We start from the raw sequence: 19,163 nt of genomic DNA on the forward strand, positions 1-19,163 counted from the left end.
GGCCTGTGAGTTTAGGTGGACGGCCTTGTCTTGGTAGGTTTACAGTTGTGCCATACTCCTTCCATTTTTGAATGATCGCTTGAACAGTGCTCTATGGGATGTTCGAGGCTTGGGAAATCTTTTTGTAGCCTAAGCCTGCTTTAAATTTCTCAATAACTTTATCCCTGACCTGTCTGGTGTGTTCTTTGGACTTCATGGTGTTGTTGCTCCCAATATTCTCATAGACAACCTCTGAGGCCATCACAGAGCAGCTGTATTTGTACTGACATTAGATTACACACAGCTGCACTCTATTTAGTCATTAGCACTCATCAGGCAATGTCTATGAGCAACTGACTGCACTCAGACCAAAGGGGGCTGAATAATTACGCACACCCCACTTTTCAGTTATTTATTTGTAAAAAATGTTTGGAATCATATATGATTTTTGTTCCACTTCTCACGTGTACACCACTTTGTATTGGTCTTTCACATGGAATTCCAATAAAATTGATCCATGTTTGTCGCTGTAATGTGATAAAGTGTGGGAAAGTTCAAGGGGGCCAAATACGTTTGCAAGCCACTGTATGTCAACAACAAACTGTGTTAATGGTACCAAAGTATATCATGAAGGAGGCCTCACCCTGATTAAACACTCCTCTACTAAACCTGAGGTTTCTGTCCAAGTAACAAAAGGAAAAAGGATAAGTGAAGCTACATTAATATATTAATGATGCAGATATTTAAAGATATCAGATTGGAATGCATGCAGTAATGAAAATTTGGTTTAGATGCTGAGGGCTGTGTTAAGCTTAGATCATTGTTAATAAAGGTACACATTGTACATACACAGTGGATGGTTTTATGTGGAAGCAACCTTGTGCGAGAAACAGAAACACTAGATGAAATGGCAAAAATAAATAAATTTTAAAAACTTATAAGTTCTGATAATTTTGTAGAATATTTTGTCAAATTTGTGAGATATCAAATCTAAATTTCCATTGATATAATTTAAACTTTTCATCTTACAAATGTATTTTTGAAATAAGTTTTTTAGTGTTTTTAAAGACACACGAGCTAAGAGATTTAAAATCTTGAAAACTGAGTTCATATGTGCAAGACCTAGATATGCATTTTCTATTTCATGATTGGCATTTTCCATCTATAATTACAATAAGTCACCATTATTAGATAGTATGTCAAGGTGATGAAGTGCTATTATAATAAAATTATTGTAAAACTGAAAAATCATATCACACATATATACCATATGTCTTATATTTATAATAAAAAACAAACAAACATTAAGCTTGTTATTTCACAAATATTGTAAATTAAATTAACTCTCATAAGTTGGACTTTGACAGTCCAACTTTTGAGTATTAAGATTCATTATTTATTTATTTTATTCATTTATGTTTTCTGAACTTCGAACCCGCTCCTTTAGTGACATGAATAGGCTGCCATATCTCGGCCGTGTCCAAATTCAAACCTTTCAACTGAACGCAAAAGCAGTGCGCATGCGCACTGACGCGTCGACGACGTTGTCAAACAGGGATGTGAAAATGATCGCAAACTGTGCGGACAAACTCAATGAGCGGACTAACAGCCGACCGCAGCGGCAGCTCGGATAGGTTTTGTGTTAACAGCCCATGAGTGCGGACTTTATAGACCCAAGCTTCGCTTTTCTTGAGCTGAGGAAAATCGGTTTAAGTCACTTTTTAAGTGCCGTCGAGCTAACTTAGCGACAGTTGAGCTAGCCGGGGAGCTGGAGCGGCGCGCGGTGACCGGCTGAGCTAACATTAACATGTAACTACGGCGAAACGAGCAGTGGTAACGTTAGTTTAGCTCATTTTCACCGTTTCTCTCACTTCTGCTCGGCGTTTGGCACCGTTTTCAGCCGGGAAGCAGCACCGAGGAGGAGAGGAAGATGTCTCGGAGGCGGCTGGACAGTCGTAGCGGACTCTCCGCCGGACTGCTCGGCGAGATTCAGACTCCGATCAGCACGGAGCCGCTGGAGACTGTGTACGAGATCACCGGGGAGCTGGGCAGGTGAGTCCGCCAGAGAGTGCACCTGCTGTATATGACACCTGGGAGCTGTACCTGACACTATACAGTCAGATATTTACAGATGAAACTCAGTTTCTGTATTACTATCACTTACTAAGAAAGGGTTACTACTTATAAGTCTTTTGTTGTATTTATTTAGTACTACATTTGTGAAGTACAGGTACAGGAACGCACCGTCCAGTGCCATAGAAGGTATCAGCTTTACTGTAGACATGTAAATACACGGCTACTGATATAGGGAAAGTCAAATATCTCAAAATCACCAAAGTAAATGTCAGATGATAGGACGGATGTTTCTCTGGTGGACAGATGCGTCGCACTGTAGGAGCTGTGAAAGATTTCCCATGCCTATTGTGACAGTGGAGCTGAATCAGTTGGAGACGGGGACAATATATATAGCCTACCGGCTACATCTGTTATTAGTGTTCTTTTCAGTGGTGTAGAAATAAGAAGAACTAAGAAATCAAGTGTTAAAAACATGGCGTGTGCTTACATTTCCTAGTAGGTGCACGTCAGTGTTTTTCCAAGCATTTCTTTATTTGACTGTCATTGCTTTGAAGATAAAGCAGAGCAAGAAGGCACATGTATGCATGTAACTTGCTTCTTGTTTGTGTCTTTCATAAGTGAACTTTACACAGTCTGGTTTCCAAAAAAGGAGAAGTAGACACCTGACATTTTTAAAGATCACATAACCCTCCTACTAAATATTCACCAAGCTTAATTTAGGATTAAACAGTACCTCTTCACTAACGATCACTACACATCAAGCACCCTTTTCCCAGAAAGAAAAAGAAAAAAGGTCCTTACTGGGAATAACCTTTAATGCAAGGGCTGACTGGGAATATTAGGTTTGGAGCATTGTATTGCTTATGTATCTATTTATATTGATTAAAATAAAGAGCATGCTTGTAACAATGCTTTCTCAGGTAAATGCGCTCTCAATCTGTGCATCCAGTATGCTATGAGATTACTTTTCTACTAACGGATAGGCTGTAAAATAGTGACTCCTGCATAGATAGATAGAATATAGATTTTGAGGGATGTTTGAAACTATTAGGCTGATATATATCCCTGGCTGATATAAAGCTAATATATATTATATTATATAATATAATATAAAACTAATATAAAACTTTGTATCTGAAGGTATTTAAAGTCTGATGTTCTTTAAAAGACACAAAGTTATTGCTGTTATAGAGCACAAACAACACTCTACCTAGTCGAAAGTGTGCATGACCAAATACTGGGCTAATTGTGCAGTTTCACCTAAGTACACATGAGCTTTGTACCGAATCATTAATGTATTCTTGAGAAAAGAGGTTTTTAGTCTGTTTAGTCTCTCGAGGTGCATGTGAGTAAAATGTGTTGCAGGCTTTCAAAGGGGTTTTCGTTTACAATCTACGTACAGCAAATATTTTGCCCACTTTAAGCAAAAAAAAAAAGTTATTTATTGAAATTTGTGATTGCTACATGAATTATGGTTAATCTTATACAGCAACAAAATGCTGTTCATAAACATAAAATTTTCATGTCAAAACATTATGTTTTTGAATGAAATTAACCAAGACGATACACCTATATATTAAAAATCTGAAACTTGGTGCATCCTCTGCTCTTCTAAGACTGTTTCAGGACTCCTTACAATTACTCCTTACAATACCAGAGTTTTGGAAAAATTTAGTGTCAAGCTTGTCATTCAGTTTTTTGTGAATATAAAATACTTGGTGCTCAGCAAAGAGGCAAAAATAACAGTAAAGTCATAAACTTATTTTTAAAAGGTAACACACAGTGTAGTCAACCCCCAAAGGCTGTGTTTTGAGCAGGAAAAACCCTGAAGTTGTGTTACAGTGAGTAAAAACTAAAGTAGTAAAAATATCACACTCATTTTAGTCCATGGGACTAAAAAGTCCTGTTTGATCTCTAAAAACACGCCAGTAAATATTTCCCTTTCTTTTTAACTGCAATGAAAAACAGTCTGAAAACGTTCAGCTGGTTTAGGACAAAGGTTCAAAAGAGGCTGCAACCTTTTCCCCATGCCCTTCCTGTACCAGACTACAGGAAGTAGTATTTAATTTGGAAAACGGTTAAACAGCCTAAGAGATGATCAAATAGATCTCAGTATTCTGTATTTACTGACTCAACTGTCATTAGATGTATTTTAAAATTTACACACCACCATGGAACGGGTTAAATCTGTCACACTTGAGTTTTTCTGAGTAATTTAACTTTTAAGACATTTTCACAGTGCGGAGTGAACCTGTATCTCCACAAAAGAAATGACAGTGAACAGGAAAATCTAAGCTTTTAGCCATCAAACGGTGTTAGACAAGGGCCCTTTGGTAGGCTGGTAATGGCCTCTGTCACCACTGGCCTATGCAACAGCTAAAATAATCTAAGCCAATCTTAACAAGAATTCCCAGGACTTTCACCGCATGAAGTATTTCTCAACTTTTACAAGTAATCATACCTTATTAAGATTCTTATGATTTATTGCAGGAATTCATATTCACAACCAGTGGCTGGATTTTAACCTCTGTGCAGAAAGGTTTAATAGCTCTAATCTGCTCTTAACTGGCAGGTGCAGATTTCCAGAAAGTTCCGCCTTTAATTACAGTTTGTGCAAAAGAACTCTTACATCATGTCTGCAGTTTCCTTCTGATATAACTGTTGTGCCAGTGATGGTGGGGTGTAGTTTAACCGTTAAATATTGATGGCTTTATAAGGGTAAACTTGTCCCACTTACTATGACAATTTTCCACACTTTGAAAAATTCAGCATGTTTCAGATGAGTTGTGACTCAAAAAGCATTCCTGTTGAAACCACACCTACAATAACAGTTAACAGTTTTTAACAGTTTTTAACATTTACTACAACACAACAAGGAAATGCACAAATCCACAAAGACTGTTACATAAGACCTTAAAAAACTTCTATTTATGTTTATGTGAAGTTGCATTCCAGTAAAATACTGTATATATTGCCCCTGACCACATTTACTTTGTAGTTACCTTAAAAAATAAACCTAAAATGTCCTGTTCTGCTTTAACTTGGGGCATAAACTGAGACAGAATATAAACATTAGCAGAGGAAAGGTTTGGGATGAGGATTTAATTGTTGTCATGTTGAGGGACCCAGATGGGTGGAGACAAATGCCATACATGGCAGGAAGAAGACCCCAAAAACTGACCAATTCTGAGCCAAGAAAACATCAGAAATGATTGGTTCTCAACGTGAGGTTAGTCATTAATATGCCACTGTGTGGTTTACTCACTATGAAAAAATCCTAATCCTAATATTAACATGCACACTGAAATCTTTGTTGGCCCAAGAGTGATTCGTTTGTCCAGGAGACTAATTATTAGTGTATTAGTGCTAATATGAAGGAGTAGAGACCAAGAATGATAATTGGATAGTTAAAACATAAAACAGGGTTGTCATTTAATAAGCAGGTAGAGAGAGGCAAGAGGTTAAATTACAGAGGTTAAGACTATACAGCATGAAAACTGAGAAAAAAAATTATATTTACTTCTTTTCTGCACATACTCTACAGAAAATGTTTTTTTTTTTTAGCATTGAGTGTTAATAAACAGGAAGAGTTGAGCAAATGTGCTACCTTGTCACATGAAAGAGGAGGTCTTGCATGACTGTTCAGATAGAAAAATTTTTTAAAAATCCCCAAATTTGGAAAATTACCAGGTTAGCAAAATATTAAACATAGCCCGTAACAAACTAGATTATATGAAGTAAAAACAGCTCAGTAAAATAAAATAAGATAGCTCAAGAAGGAGCTGCAACAACACACATTTGAAGGACAGCTGATGTCACTTATCTGTGTATTCATGCTGATACACTGACCCTAACTTTTTGCATGTGCTGGCTGAATAGCTCAGATCGAGTCATGCAGTGTAATGCACTAAGTTAATGGTGATTGGACTCTGGACTCTAAGTCTTAACACTCCAGCCTCTGACCGGGGAGGTGACTTTATTGTACAGTGGGAAAATATGAAGCCTTGGTATAAAAGGAGACCTTTATCATGTGTTTGTGTACGAGCCATGGCAACCGCAGGCAGCTGATGATCATATCCTGACAAGCCCGAGGTGTGTTTGAAGTCATTATGCGTCACGCAGAGCATTAAAGTGTAGCTAGTGTTAGTCTGCAGGAGGAAGGAAACAAGTACATGTGGAAAGCAGACTTAAGAAAGCAGAACCGGCTTGGGTTACTTCTGCTCGCCACTTTGTTTGCAATTTGTTAAAACAGGAAGTTCTGATGTGAAATGTGTTAAAACTCAGTGATGAGAACATGGCTGGCACAAAGGTGTTAATCTTAAACTGTAGTAGCTCTACTTTTGAATTTAAGGTAATTTCCCAGCTATAACTAAATCCCTAAACAAGGACCTTTCACTGTGTGTCCTTACTTATTTATTTATTTGTCAGAATGAAGCTTAAATGCTTCTGTTGGTTGTTGCTGTTCATGGAATTAATTAAAAACACATCAATCATCATTTGTCTGTGTATTTGAAATGACTGTAACGTGAGATAAGATCTTGATCTTAAAAAAAACAACAACCCCCCAACAAAACACCTTTTTGGCAAGTGTCTTCAGAGGGAGCTTATTCTGTTACATCTCCTCTTCCATTGGTGGATGTTCGCATTAAACATGGTTAAAGTTTCAAATATTGAGGTCCGTAATCTTGTCAGCTGAAAGCTCAGGCTTCGGACTGCTCTGAACTCTGTTTCAGGCCGGTCTTTCTGCCCTTGGCTCTGTATGATGTCATTGAGAGGGAATATCCCTAGTATGACCGTTTCAGGAGCAACACTGTTGTTTACAAGGTGCAGCCAAACAAAAGAAACAGGTAGTTGAGTTGTAGAGACTTTTCCTGCCTCAGAGTCGGCTTTTCACCAGAAATCTTTTCATTTTCCTGCTTATTAAACTAAACCAAACTACTTCTGACCATTTAATATACATAAATATCTATTCTACTTAAATAATTGAACTCCCTCGCTAACAAAGCAAAGCAAATTTCCTTTAAGCAGGAAAAGAATATGTACAAGAAGACATGAAGGTTTAACATGGTGGAGGCTTATATGCTATCACATGATGTGCAGGATGTTTTAGCACAATTCAAAGAACTCCTTCTGGGTCTGTAACCTAGAAAAGTTAGGTTTTCCTAGAGAGCTGAAATTAGGGCTGTTATCTGCACAGCTGGTAACAAGGTGAACTTTAAACAAAGTTTAAAATACGTATTAAATATTAAAATAGCTCTAAAATGAAGTTTAATGACCTAAACAAATGGTTACCACGGTGACAAAGCATGGCAGTAGGCTGTTGGAAATGTACTAGCATTAGATAACACTCCCGCACACAGAACCTGTTATCTAATGCCATTTCTGTATTTGTATAACACCTTTATCACAAAGTCACTTACAGATATTATGTTGTAAAGGCTGGACCACATACTAATCAGCATTTTCTGCATAAAATGAAACATATTAATCATTAGTTATATTTGACTTATATTGGGGAAAGTTTGCGGTGAATCATGTTGGAGATATTTAGCCATCTAAATTAATCTTACAGTGGATAATGGCTCAAACCACAACATCTATCAGGGTTTTTCCTGCACAGAAAAAAAAATGATGGAAACAACCAAAGAAGCTTTCGTTTTACATCAAAGGAAAATCACCAGCACTTTGATAGACAATTTGTAAAAATATCTGAAACATTTTTTTACGCAATGGACAAAAATAAAAGGAAAGAAAAGTAAAGATTTCTCTTAAGTTGATGCCAAAGGCCAATTTGTAGCCTGGAAAAAAGCCTGTTTATATACACTTATATGTATATGTATAAGATGGTGTAATAACCATGACTTGACCCATTGGTTTCTGGCATTTGTGCTAAGGAGAAGACTAAAAAAATCCTAACCAAGTTCTTCTAGAAACAACTCCAGCGAATGAACTCCAATATTAATAAATGGAACCTAACAAAATGTGTTTAATCAAATTGATATTACCCCATAATAAGGTTTAAAAAGCTGGATTTAGTTATACTTACACCTCGCATGAGCAGAATTTCAGAACATAATGGCCTTGACCTAAATGCATGGTAATTCATGTCCTGGATATGTTAGCCAGGAAAAAAAAAAACATTTACTGACATCTTTACTACAGCAAGAATTAGAAAGAAAAATCTCACCTTATCGCTACAGCTGAACCCAGAAACAGACAAAATGTTTTTGGGTCTGTTTTATCCATGACCTTGTTCATTCCCAGAGTTCATTACCAATGGTGAGTGTTGAAACATAGGATGGTAAATGTCCTATACAGAGCCTACATGACTGCGAGGGCAGCACTAATCCATCTGTCAACCTCACACCCCACAAAATTCAAACCCTGTAGGGTTATCATAAAAGAGTAGAAATAACTACAGAGGCCACTTGTCTGTGTAGCAGGCTGTAAACATGTTTATTTCTGCTGTAAAGTTGGACATTTTAACATGGAAGCCTCCAGTGGGTATTAGAGGAACTGCAGTTTTTTCAATTGGTTTTGATTTTTGACTATGGAGGTTTTTACTTAAACTTTATAAAAGCTTTACTCAGGCATTTCCTGTTTAATCAATATAACTGTAAAAAAATAAATTAAAACTCAGCTTCAGTTTGTGTATTCTTGTCCTGCTTTTTTTTCCTCTCAGGGGCAAGTTTGCTGTGGTGAAGCGGTGTGTGGAGAAAACCACAGGAAAAGCGTTCGCTGCCAAATTCCTAAAAAAGAGGAGACGAGGTCGTGACTGCCGGGCAGAGGTCATCCATGAGATGGCTGTCCTGGAGATGGCACGTAACAACCCCCGAGTGGTCAACCTGCATGCCGCTTATGAGACGGATCACGACATTGTCTTAGTGCTGGAATAGTGAGTTCACACAAACTTTCTGCCTGTTTTATTTTTATATATGCTGCATCCTATTTAATTCATACATTTTACTTGAGTGCTTCTATTTTCCTCAAATACGCCAAGCCAGCAGTGAGATCCTGTAAACGCTTGTATGAGGGCGAAGTCCTGTTTGTCAAGTCCTAAGGAGCTGCTAAATTAGCAAACAGCTCATCCTTCATAACAGGTTTATCGGGAATAGGTTGAAAGCTACAGCAACATGCTGGAAGCTTGAGCTGAAGGTGACCTGAACCACCGTCCTCTTAGTCTTGACCTCTTAACCTTTCCTATTTAAAAGCCCTTTTCAAATGAATGTCACGTCCTTTGTCTGTGCCGCCATTTGTCTTGTCACTTTGTACAATCAAAACTGAAACTGGAAGATTAGATATGAGAATACATGAGGACTTGTTGAAATGAACTGCTCTGTTTTTTCTAACCACACCTGTAATTGTCATTGGAGACACCTTAATCCCCTCCAAAGTGCAAACATGGTAAACAGCTCACTTTGTTGATCTAAGACAGTCTGGAAAATAATGGCCTGGTCCTTGTTCCAGAAAGCAGCTTCAGCAGTATTCGAAGCCAACTTTAAACTCAGAAAGTAGAAACTCCTGAGGTTGAGTCTGTATTCAACCTGAGATTGTGCTTGAAAATCAGATAGATCCATCGCCGCCTGGATCTTTGATACTCAGATTTGCCATGGCAATGGCTAAATAAATAGCAAAGCCTCCATTTTGATGCAGTGATAATAGAAGTATGGACAAGTTTCTTTCTTAGGCCTCAGTGCCAATCGACCCAGAGACTGAGTAGCAACCACTGGTTACTAGGGAAAAATCTGTATTCCCCCAGCTGTTCAGCAAGCAGTCTGGAAGCTGCTGAGTGCTGCACCAAATACATCCCTGAAATTGCTTTAGTCGCTTGCCGATTGCTGTGGTTGGTATTTGTTTCCATAGGAAACTCCCTGCTAAGCAGTCGTGAAAAGTGTGATGCAAACTGGAAACAGAGACACTGTGCCTTCAAAGTAAAGACTTTCTGTGATACAGTTAATACATTAGATAATATGTTTTAAAGACTACTGACCAACTTCTTCCAGGAGCAATTTGTTGACAATCTGCATTTTCCAGCATTACAAAGCTCCGCTACAAACTGGAGTGATAACGTTTTGGATCTATGAGTCATAATGTCTAAAACAGATTGTGAGGATTGTTTTTATCTTTGCCAAAGACGTACCACAGTTCTTTCTTATTTTGTCATGCAGGATTTACATTGAACCTATTCTGTAACAGCCACAAATAACAAGGAAATTGTAGGTTTCTGTTACAGAACACCGCACAGAGTCATTGTGGGCTGATTTTGTTAAATGGCGTGTGTAGTCACAGCTGTCTTAGAAAGATGCAGATTAATGTGCTCTAATATGAGCTTTAATATCGACTGTATGAATGAAACCCAGCATCAATCAGCTGCTTCAGGTGAAGCAGGAGGAAGGAGTCAGAGAGGAAATCTGCCGGCAAGCAGGTGAAATTCAAGTTGGCTCGTTTTTATGGAAAATAAATCCCAGCATTTCCTGCATCTCAGTATAAACAAACTCAAGGTTTCTAGAACAGGAGCAGTAATCGATCATGCGTGGCAAAAACTTGCTATGTAGTGCACCACCTGTTTAGAAATGTCTTTACCCGCATCCTGCTGTCTAGTTTCTGCTTTCTCAGTTTCTCCACCTCTACTTTTGTTAGCATGTTTTGAATTCTTATTGAAAGTCTTTCTCCGTCCGGCTATTTTTACTGATTTATCTCTCATCTGTTTACTTTTCCATTAGAATTCCTTGTTCTGGATCATAGATGCATTCCTCACCTGAATTATTTCATTCAGTCTCGTGCAGTTCCCTTATTCTTTATCAATATATCTTTATTTCATACCTGAGTGTGAAGACGCTGCATCAGCCAGCTGCCATTGCACATGCAATGGTTATTTACAGCTAACTGAGCTAGAAACTAAAATTAGGTGCAACACTTTAATTAAATGAAATATAATAATAACAAGAAAGTAGAAATGAGGCCTAGATTTGACGTACTTACAAAACTAAGTAAATAAAAATACATGGGACTTATTTTGATTTACTTCTTTTTTTTCTTTTAAATGTGGTCCAATTTTTCAGCAAATTAAGTTTTATTGAGGTTTAAGTTTTAAATCTTTCATTACTTTATATACTGCCGGGCAGATTAAACTACAGGGTAAGTCAAAAAGAATCATATGATTTGTAGTAAAAGCTAAAAGCTCGCAGTAAACACATGGCTGAACATAAAGCTCTACATACAAAACTTACAGTGTTTACAGATGCTCAGTGTGTCCCCCTCTGGATGCATGGCATGCCCATACAATAGTCAAGCTCGTCACGTACTTTTGTATGTGTGGAGTCTATGCAGCTTGCAGCTACTACTGACAGAGTGCTAACTACTGTCAACCGAGTGAAACTTGCGAAAAACAAACCAGAGTTTTCTCTTCAGCTTTAGGCTTGTTCTTAACTCGTACCGACATTTTGCTTGCGATTACAGCAACAAGGATATAAATTCAAATTCAGAAATGGCAGTTAGAAGCTTGAATTATCTGAGGTGTAGTAAAACTTTCTACTTGTACATTTTAGCGCTTCAGTCTTCATTTGTGTGCCTGCAGTGTTTTTGGTTTTTTTTGGTTTTTTTGCAATGACTAAGCAGGAAGGAGGTTCTCTTTCTCAATAAAACCTTACCACAACATGCAGGATCAAACCTGCGTCCCTCTGGCTGTGGGCTGGAGACTAAAACCACTGCACCACCCTTTAATCCATAAATGCATTTTTGTTTTCTCCTGTGGAAACTCTAACACACACACACAGTCTGTATCAAACTGGTCTGTGTTTCATATTTCACCAGACATTCCTTCTTGTCTCCTGTTCATGCAGTGCGGCCGGTGGAGAGATATTTGACCACTGCGTATCCGACGAGCTGCTGCCCGAGGCCCAGATCACGCGCCTGATCAGGCAGACGCTGGAGGGAGTCCACTACCTCCATCAGAGCAACTTGGTCCACTTAGACCTCAAGGTATTCAGACACATCCAACCAAAGTGAATCTATTTTTAACCGTTTACTCAACTCACCACAGACTTAACCTTAAGTACTCGGGTGTTTCCCTTCTCTAAGCGCTCAAAATCCTAAATTCCTTTTTTAATGCCACAGTTAAGCCTAGAATCAGGATTGTAGAGAGCATGGAACTGACTTCTGCTGCAGTGACAGCAGGGTGTGAAGAGTTTTGTTGCCGCTACATCAGGGTCAAATCGAGTGTCCACCACCTGAGCCCCTAAGAATCAGCTGATTTTTTTTTTTTTGTATAGGACTACAAAATTAAATCTACATGTTGATACCAGGATCGTCACACACCTCTGACTCTCCTGGGCCACAACAATGGATTAAATGTGTGGGGTTTTTGTCTCAAAAATTCAAGATCTTGACTAAATACCAAATCTTAGCAAATGCCTTTGTTAAATGTGTTATTTTACTCATGAGGGTGGGAATTTTACATGTCAACATAAAACTGTCATCACTGTCAGGAATACTTGTCATTTGACCCACAGGTCCTTTAAAAAGAAGTATTGTATTGTCCTAAAATCAGTTTGGGTGAGTGTGAGGGACCAAGCTGGTGTGGCCTGAATAAGACAGATAATGTTGTAGAAAGTGAGTTTCATTTCACTTTTTTCTTTTTTACAAGCAATTTGAGCCTTTTAAAAGACATCGGCTAATCCCAGACCTGATCAAAGTAATAAAAAACAGTAATACAGCAAATTAACTTCTCAAACAGCCAAACTGAACTGACACAACAGAAAAAGGAGAACTTATACTGGCTGACCTCAGTGCATTTACTTTAAATGAGCATATTTTCAGCTTTCATGTGTGCAGATTTGGTCTTAAATTTCATTTCAAGTTAAATCAATAAGTCTTATTTATACCTGTGAATACCCTGTGATTACAGGACAGTCACATACAGCACTAAATGTTCTCAGACTGTTTTAAAGAGAATGGCGCAATATCATAAGAGTCGTTTATTTAATTAAATAACTGTTTCCTGTGCAGAGACATTCATCATGAGGTGAATTTTGCAATCAGAAATGAGTTTTATCCCTCGAGCACTTCCTGCTTTCACTTTGTTCCCTCTCTGCCTCTCTCAGCCACAGAACATCCTCCTGACCAGCCTGTCGCCTCCAGGAGACATAAAGATCGTGGACTTTGGCCTGGCACGCAGACTGGGTGCGGTCGGAGAGCTCCGAGAGATTCTTGGCACACCTGAATACGTGGGTAAGCTGACGCTCATGAAACAAAGGCGGCAGCGGACATTTCACACATATTTATAGACAAACATCAGTCAGATTCACAATAATAAACTATATGTAAATTGTCAATGTTGACTAAGAAGAGATCATGCATTTGATCAATTCTTACCCAACATGTGCATTTTACTGTGCTAGCTCCTGTGAGAGTGGATGAGTGACACACCTATAAATAAATGCAGAAAGAACCATGAGTCAGTAATTAATCTGGGAAATTACACAGAGATCTTTTCTCTTCTCACTGTTGACTGACAGCTTTTACTTTTTTTTCTTCTTTTTTTCTTTTTCTTTTTTGTATTTAGCTCCAGAGATCCTCAACTACGAGCCAATCACAACGGCGAGTGACCTTTGGTGAGTATATCTGTACTAAATGGGCTATGGTTTAACCCTTTGGAAGGAGCGGTATCACCACTTGTACTTTGCCACTTCCAGCATGAAGAGAAAGTAACATGAACTCCACCACCAGGAGAATAAAAGCTGAGCTTAAGCTGCGTACATGCTGGAAGTGACTCTCAGCGATGTGGTGACCAGTGACCACAGCACAGGAAGTCATTTTACATCGTGGGCCACATGCAACCCACTTTGATCTCAAGTGTGCCAGACCAGTGAAACTCTGCTTTTTGTCAGAGTACAATTTAGTAAAGTTTAACCACATGTGTAATCCCTGACATATTTTAAAATAAGGAAAGAAGTTCAATTTAAGGAATATATCTCAGTTTTTCCACATGGGAAAGGAATGCTGCTTTAAGCTTAAATTGTAAGAAATAAATGTTTAAATTTACAGATAAAGTTCTGTTAGCACTTTTGCAGACTGTCCTACCATTTATAAAACAACATTTTTGTCAACTGACAGAATGTCTTCTTTTTGGAGTTTCTTTTTCTATGGTAAACCCACTGTGAAAATAATACATTTCCAAAGTAGATGGTGAAAAACCAAAACACTTTTTGACATTTTATTGTCTATCTATTACTGCTCTATTACTTTGACTTTGGTGTAGTATGAATGGCCATAGGTGAGGTTGAAAAAAAAAAGTATAAAAATACGGTTAAGTCTGGAAAATGTAAAGCAAGCCACAAATTTTAAAGCTCATTCCAGCCTCACATTTCCTCACATTTGTGGAGCTGTAAGTGAATTTAAAACGTAAAGTATTTACTTGGGTTGATTTAAAAGAATTGGTCACTGTGAACATAAATCTAAAACATATGCAGCTTCATTAGAAAAACATCACAAACTGGAAATGAAAGTGAAGGCGATCTTCGGCAGTGTGGGTATTAATGTAATGCTTCCCACTTCTTTTGTGGCAAATGCGATGAGAACACATCGTTCTTCTTATTTGTTTTTCTAAGATTATTTCAGATATTTTGCTTGTGTCATTTAGCCTTCAGACTCTCCATGTCTGATATGTCCTGTGTGTGTTTCTCAGGAGCGTGGGCGTCATCGCGTACATGCTGGTGACGGGCGAGTCTCCGTTTGCTGGGGACGACAAGCAGGAGACGTATCTGAATGTTTCCCAGGTCAATGTGGACTACAGCAGGGAGGCCTTCTCCAGGGTGTCTGAGCTCGCTGTGGACTTCATCCGCAAGCTGCTGGTCAAAGCACCTGAGTGAGTAAATGACAATCTGTGTGCGAGTGTAAGAGTGTGGGTGTTTTAACATAACTTCCATGTAACAGAGAGATGAAAATGAAAACATAGCTGTGAACAGAACCGTGATGGATGTTTTTCCAAGTCACGTCATGTGTTGTTTTAAAGTTTTTCCACTGGTGTGTGATGGATTCACACTCATCAGGCAGCATGCTGGGCTAAGTATGATCTCATCAGAACTAGTATGTCAAGAAGAACCTGCTGGTGTTAATCTATAAAGGAAGAAATCTGGTTGAAGGAAAGATCAGATTGTTCAGTGAAACACCAGCACCTCGATCTCTTTGCATGAATGTGTCTAATCGTTGGACTGTCTCTGTTTTGACCGTAGGGACCGGCCCAGCGCCGTCGACTGTATGAGTCACCCCTGGCTGTGGCAGCAGCCGCAAATCTGCATGAGCCCGGAACCCGCCGCCACCGCCTTCCGTACCAGGAGCTGTGGCACAAAGTGGGCGGCCCCTCACGAAGACTTTGAAGACAAGGAAAACTTCCTGGAGTCATCCCACTCACACGCAAAAAGGTTTCGCTTCGAGGAGGATGCTGACTTTTGAAGCTACAAAAATGATAAGAGGGAGATGAAGATGCAGCGGTGATCACTTCTTCCTCTGAGCTTTTAAATTGTTTTAAGTCTCCTGGAAACCAGCAGCGTGCCGGCCACCATTCACCGTTCTGTTTATACTGATCTACTCAAACCAACCAAAGATAACCGGCTAAACTCTGATGTGTCGCTGTTCATACTGTACAGTACGTCTCAGTTAATGCGGTGTGTTTAACCTCAAGTATTTAATTTCCTGTCTTAAACCCACTCTGTGCTGATGAAGGCTGCTCCGGAGGACTTCCAGGGGAATCTATGCAACATTTCTGGTGCTTCTGAATTCTTTGCCTTAACTGTGGGAAGTTGACTCACCTGGAGCTGCTTTCGGTTGCACTTGTGCTTCAGCTGAAATGTGTGATATAGAGATTAGCGCCTCTGCTATGAGGAAGTGAGATCATGTTGTTCTTTGCATGTTTAAAAGAGGCAGCAGCGTTATAGTGTTTCAGGTTTCTATCTGTAGATAAAATCCGCTGCTGCCCGCGTCAGGGTAACTTCTCTGTCGCATCAAAGTCAGATAGCGGCCACATTCGGGCCTGATCAGGCCTGCTTTTGGCTAGTTATAGCAGCTGCTTTGTGGGCCAGATGTGGCCTGGGAGACATGGTGGAGTTAGGGTGATGCTCCTTTGACATCTGCCTTGTGTAAGGTGGAATCGGTGCCAGATGTGGACCACATTTAGGACAAACATTCCTTAATAGTGCTGCAGATAAATCCTTCAGAAATGGATACAAGCAACAACATTAGTGGAGTTTTTTCCCCCCTCTGGAATTCACTTACCAACTTAATTTTTTCCATTTTCCAGCCTATTAATATTATTAAACAGATTTTTAACCATCAAGGTTCAGTTTCAAAGACTTCCAGGTTTTCAGCATTCTTACCGCGAGGAAGTTAAATAGTAAACTAAAGCATCCCTCCAGAGTTCCTGTGTCTCATTTTTGTTTTTAACCATAACATGAGGCAATTTAACCATAAAAAAACAGAAAATATGCAATGAAGCCTTTATCAGCATGGATATCTTATAGTCAGTCTTCTGAGCCAAAATTGAGTATCGGTTAATAAAACCCACTATTTCTACACTCCCACAGCCCTGTTTGCAAATTATTTTGAAAATAAGTTTAGATATGCCACAAAGAAGCTTCTGAAGTCAACTTCTACATGATTAGAGGGAAAATTTTGACTCTAGGATATTAAAAAGGGACAGGTCAGAGTAACATTATCTAAAAATAGTTTTGGTACCTGTATCCACTCGTGAAAGAGTTTGCTGCATGATTGCCTTTAAACCTGATGTCAGACTTGGATTTTCTCAACATATGCTTCATACTGAGGGTTTAAACGTAGCTCAGGGTCTTATAGAAAGCTCTTTAAAAAAAAAAATCTAAATATGCACCTTTCAGTGTTAATCTGCATTTAGGTTATTATGAAATTTCTGGCTGGAAGTGTGCTGCAGTAAAAGTAAGTATAAAGGGGTGAATCAGCCGAGTGGGCCGTGCCCGCACTTACTCAAATGATTTCCTCCCTGAGCTGCGAGTTCCTCTTAGAGGAGAAACTTTAGCACTTAGTGTGTGCAGAGCCTTCACTTAGACCTCCTGCAGTCCTCCGCAGGTCCGGGTGCCTCAAGATTTCATCTCAGGGCTGCTGCTCACTCTTTGTTTTCTATTCTTAATGTTATTCTCACAAGCTGATTATTATTATTATTATTATTATTGTAATATTTATGTGCTGGACTTCTATTTTTTATGTAAATAATGCACTCACGTGTCTTATAAGCAGAGATTCAGGTGATGATGAAAGGAAGGATTAGTCAATGAGGTGGTTCAGGAAAGTGAAGTCAAAGTGGGGAAACAGAGAGGTGTCAGATGGTTTTTAGAGAGGAAAGAGGTGATTAAACAGGAAGAGTGAGTGTGGGAAGAAGTATTTCCTGATGGTTGCTTTAAGTTGTGTAGAGGTGATGAGAAAGTAGGGATGACTATTTCACAGAGGAGCCAAGGTGCCACCAGCAACAAATCCTGACCTCAGACAGTGGCAGCTCTCAACCTCCAGAGAAAACATTCCTCTGGTTTTATTTTTAGGTGCCAAACCCGAACGGGACCACACTGCGTGCGTTTGTTGTTGCTGTCAGCACAAAGGCCTTTGTGTATCTGTGTGTGTGTGAGGAGGCTGGGCCGTGCTGTCGTCCTTTATAACTGGAACGCCACACTGTAAAAGAGCAGACTGCTGTAAACGGAAATAAGCTTGAATCCATCTGCTCTGAGAATAAAAGGTTTGGAGTTGGTTAAATCTGCAGAGCAGGTGGGTCTGACGTCACTTTGGTGCCGACGCTCCATTGGACCATTGTCTCCGTCAGACTCTTGCTGTAACCGTCGTGTTGTTTTTGTACAGCTGCTGTTGTTCTCGCGTCACTCGGCGGCCTCGGAGTGTGCGAGCGCTCTTTGTGTCAGTGCCGCTGATGTCACTCAGCGTTCCTCTTTGTTGTCTTGAGACTGAAGGATTACTGTATGTCAGAATGAAACCTGCCACAAGCACAAATAAATCAGATCTACCTTTATTCTGCTTTTTATGTTTTGGGTTTTTTAAAGTATGAGCGTTCTGATTGCATCTGAAATAACTAAAAAAAATAATTTGTATTCTGATTAGCTTCAGGCTAATGTTAGGCATCACAAAGCAAACTGGAAAAGCTCATTAAAGACTGTAGAAAATAAATGGTGTCTGTGCTTTGATGTTTTTCCAGCTCCACGCTGCCCCCTGTTGGCCCTGCAGAGCTGAGAGTTCATACTGGGTCATACTGTGTCAGTGTGTACCAGTGAGCAGGCACAGACTGGAAACCAGTAGCTCAGTAACTCTCAGCAGTGTTTCCCAACCTTTTGGAGCCACAGTAGATATTTCACATTAGAAAAATCACACCGCACACCAACAAACAAATGTCACAAAAAGCATATTGATAATTTTTCCCCGCCCACCAGGTATAGCGGAATTGGCTCAGTTTGTCCCCAGTATACCTTTTTTGCTTTCTTCTGACCACTAGTCATGCTAGGGCCTTCATCTGGGTCAGAACTTTCTCCAGGACTCATCTCAGATTGACTTTTTCCTTTTCAAATATTTATCTATTGCTATTTTGCACTGCACAGTCTTACAGCGTGACTAATTTCTCCTTCTGTTTTACTAGGAATTGTCAACCCATTTAATCAGAGCAGGTACTAGTTTTTTGTTGTATTTATCCACGACGCCTTAGAGGCCGGTCCGTGAAAATATTGTGGGCATAAACCGGTCCGTGGCGCAAAAAAGGTTGAGGACCGCTGACTTACTAATCGGGTAGAACCAGATAATCGTCCACAGCACACCGGTTGGGAAACACTGCTCTAAAGGGGTCCTGATATGTTATGTTTTTACATATTTTTGTCAAACACGCACGCACGCACCCCAACAACAGTGGATGCTGATTAAAAATGTTTCAAACACTTCATATTAACCTTTTAATATACATCATTATCTTTATAGGGTTTTTATGTCACCCATGTGTGTGTGAATGGGTGGATGACAGGTTGTGGAAAGCGCTTTGGGGTCCTTAGGGACTAGAAAAGCGCTATACAAATACAGGCCATTTACCATTTACCCAC

General features: G+C 39.4%; 1 protein-coding gene across 1 annotated transcript; it reads left to right on the forward strand.

The window, feature by feature from the left end:
* Nucleotides 1-1,524: 1,524 nt before the first annotated feature.
* On the forward strand, nucleotides 1,525-18,234 carry stk17b (serine/threonine kinase 17b (apoptosis-inducing)). The gene is made up of 7 exons (XM_085373785.1): nucleotides 1,525-2,031; nucleotides 8,738-8,950; nucleotides 11,898-12,036; nucleotides 13,158-13,284; nucleotides 13,619-13,667; nucleotides 14,741-14,920; nucleotides 15,288-18,234. Exons 1-7 carry the CDS (start codon nucleotides 1,910-1,912, stop codon nucleotides 15,505-15,507), a joined length of 1,050 nt encoding a protein of 349 aa, XP_085229911.1. The 5' UTR covers nucleotides 1,525-1,909; the 3' UTR covers nucleotides 15,508-18,234.
* The last annotated feature ends 929 nt before the right edge of the window (nucleotides 18,235-19,163 follow it).

This window comes from Diplotaxodon limnothrissa, linkage group LG16, assembly GCF_057381915.1.
Source record: "Diplotaxodon limnothrissa isolate DT_005_m linkage group LG16, D_limnothrissa_male_GT1.1, whole genome shotgun sequence".
Taxonomy (NCBI): domain Eukaryota; kingdom Metazoa; phylum Chordata; class Actinopteri; order Cichliformes; family Cichlidae; genus Diplotaxodon; species Diplotaxodon limnothrissa.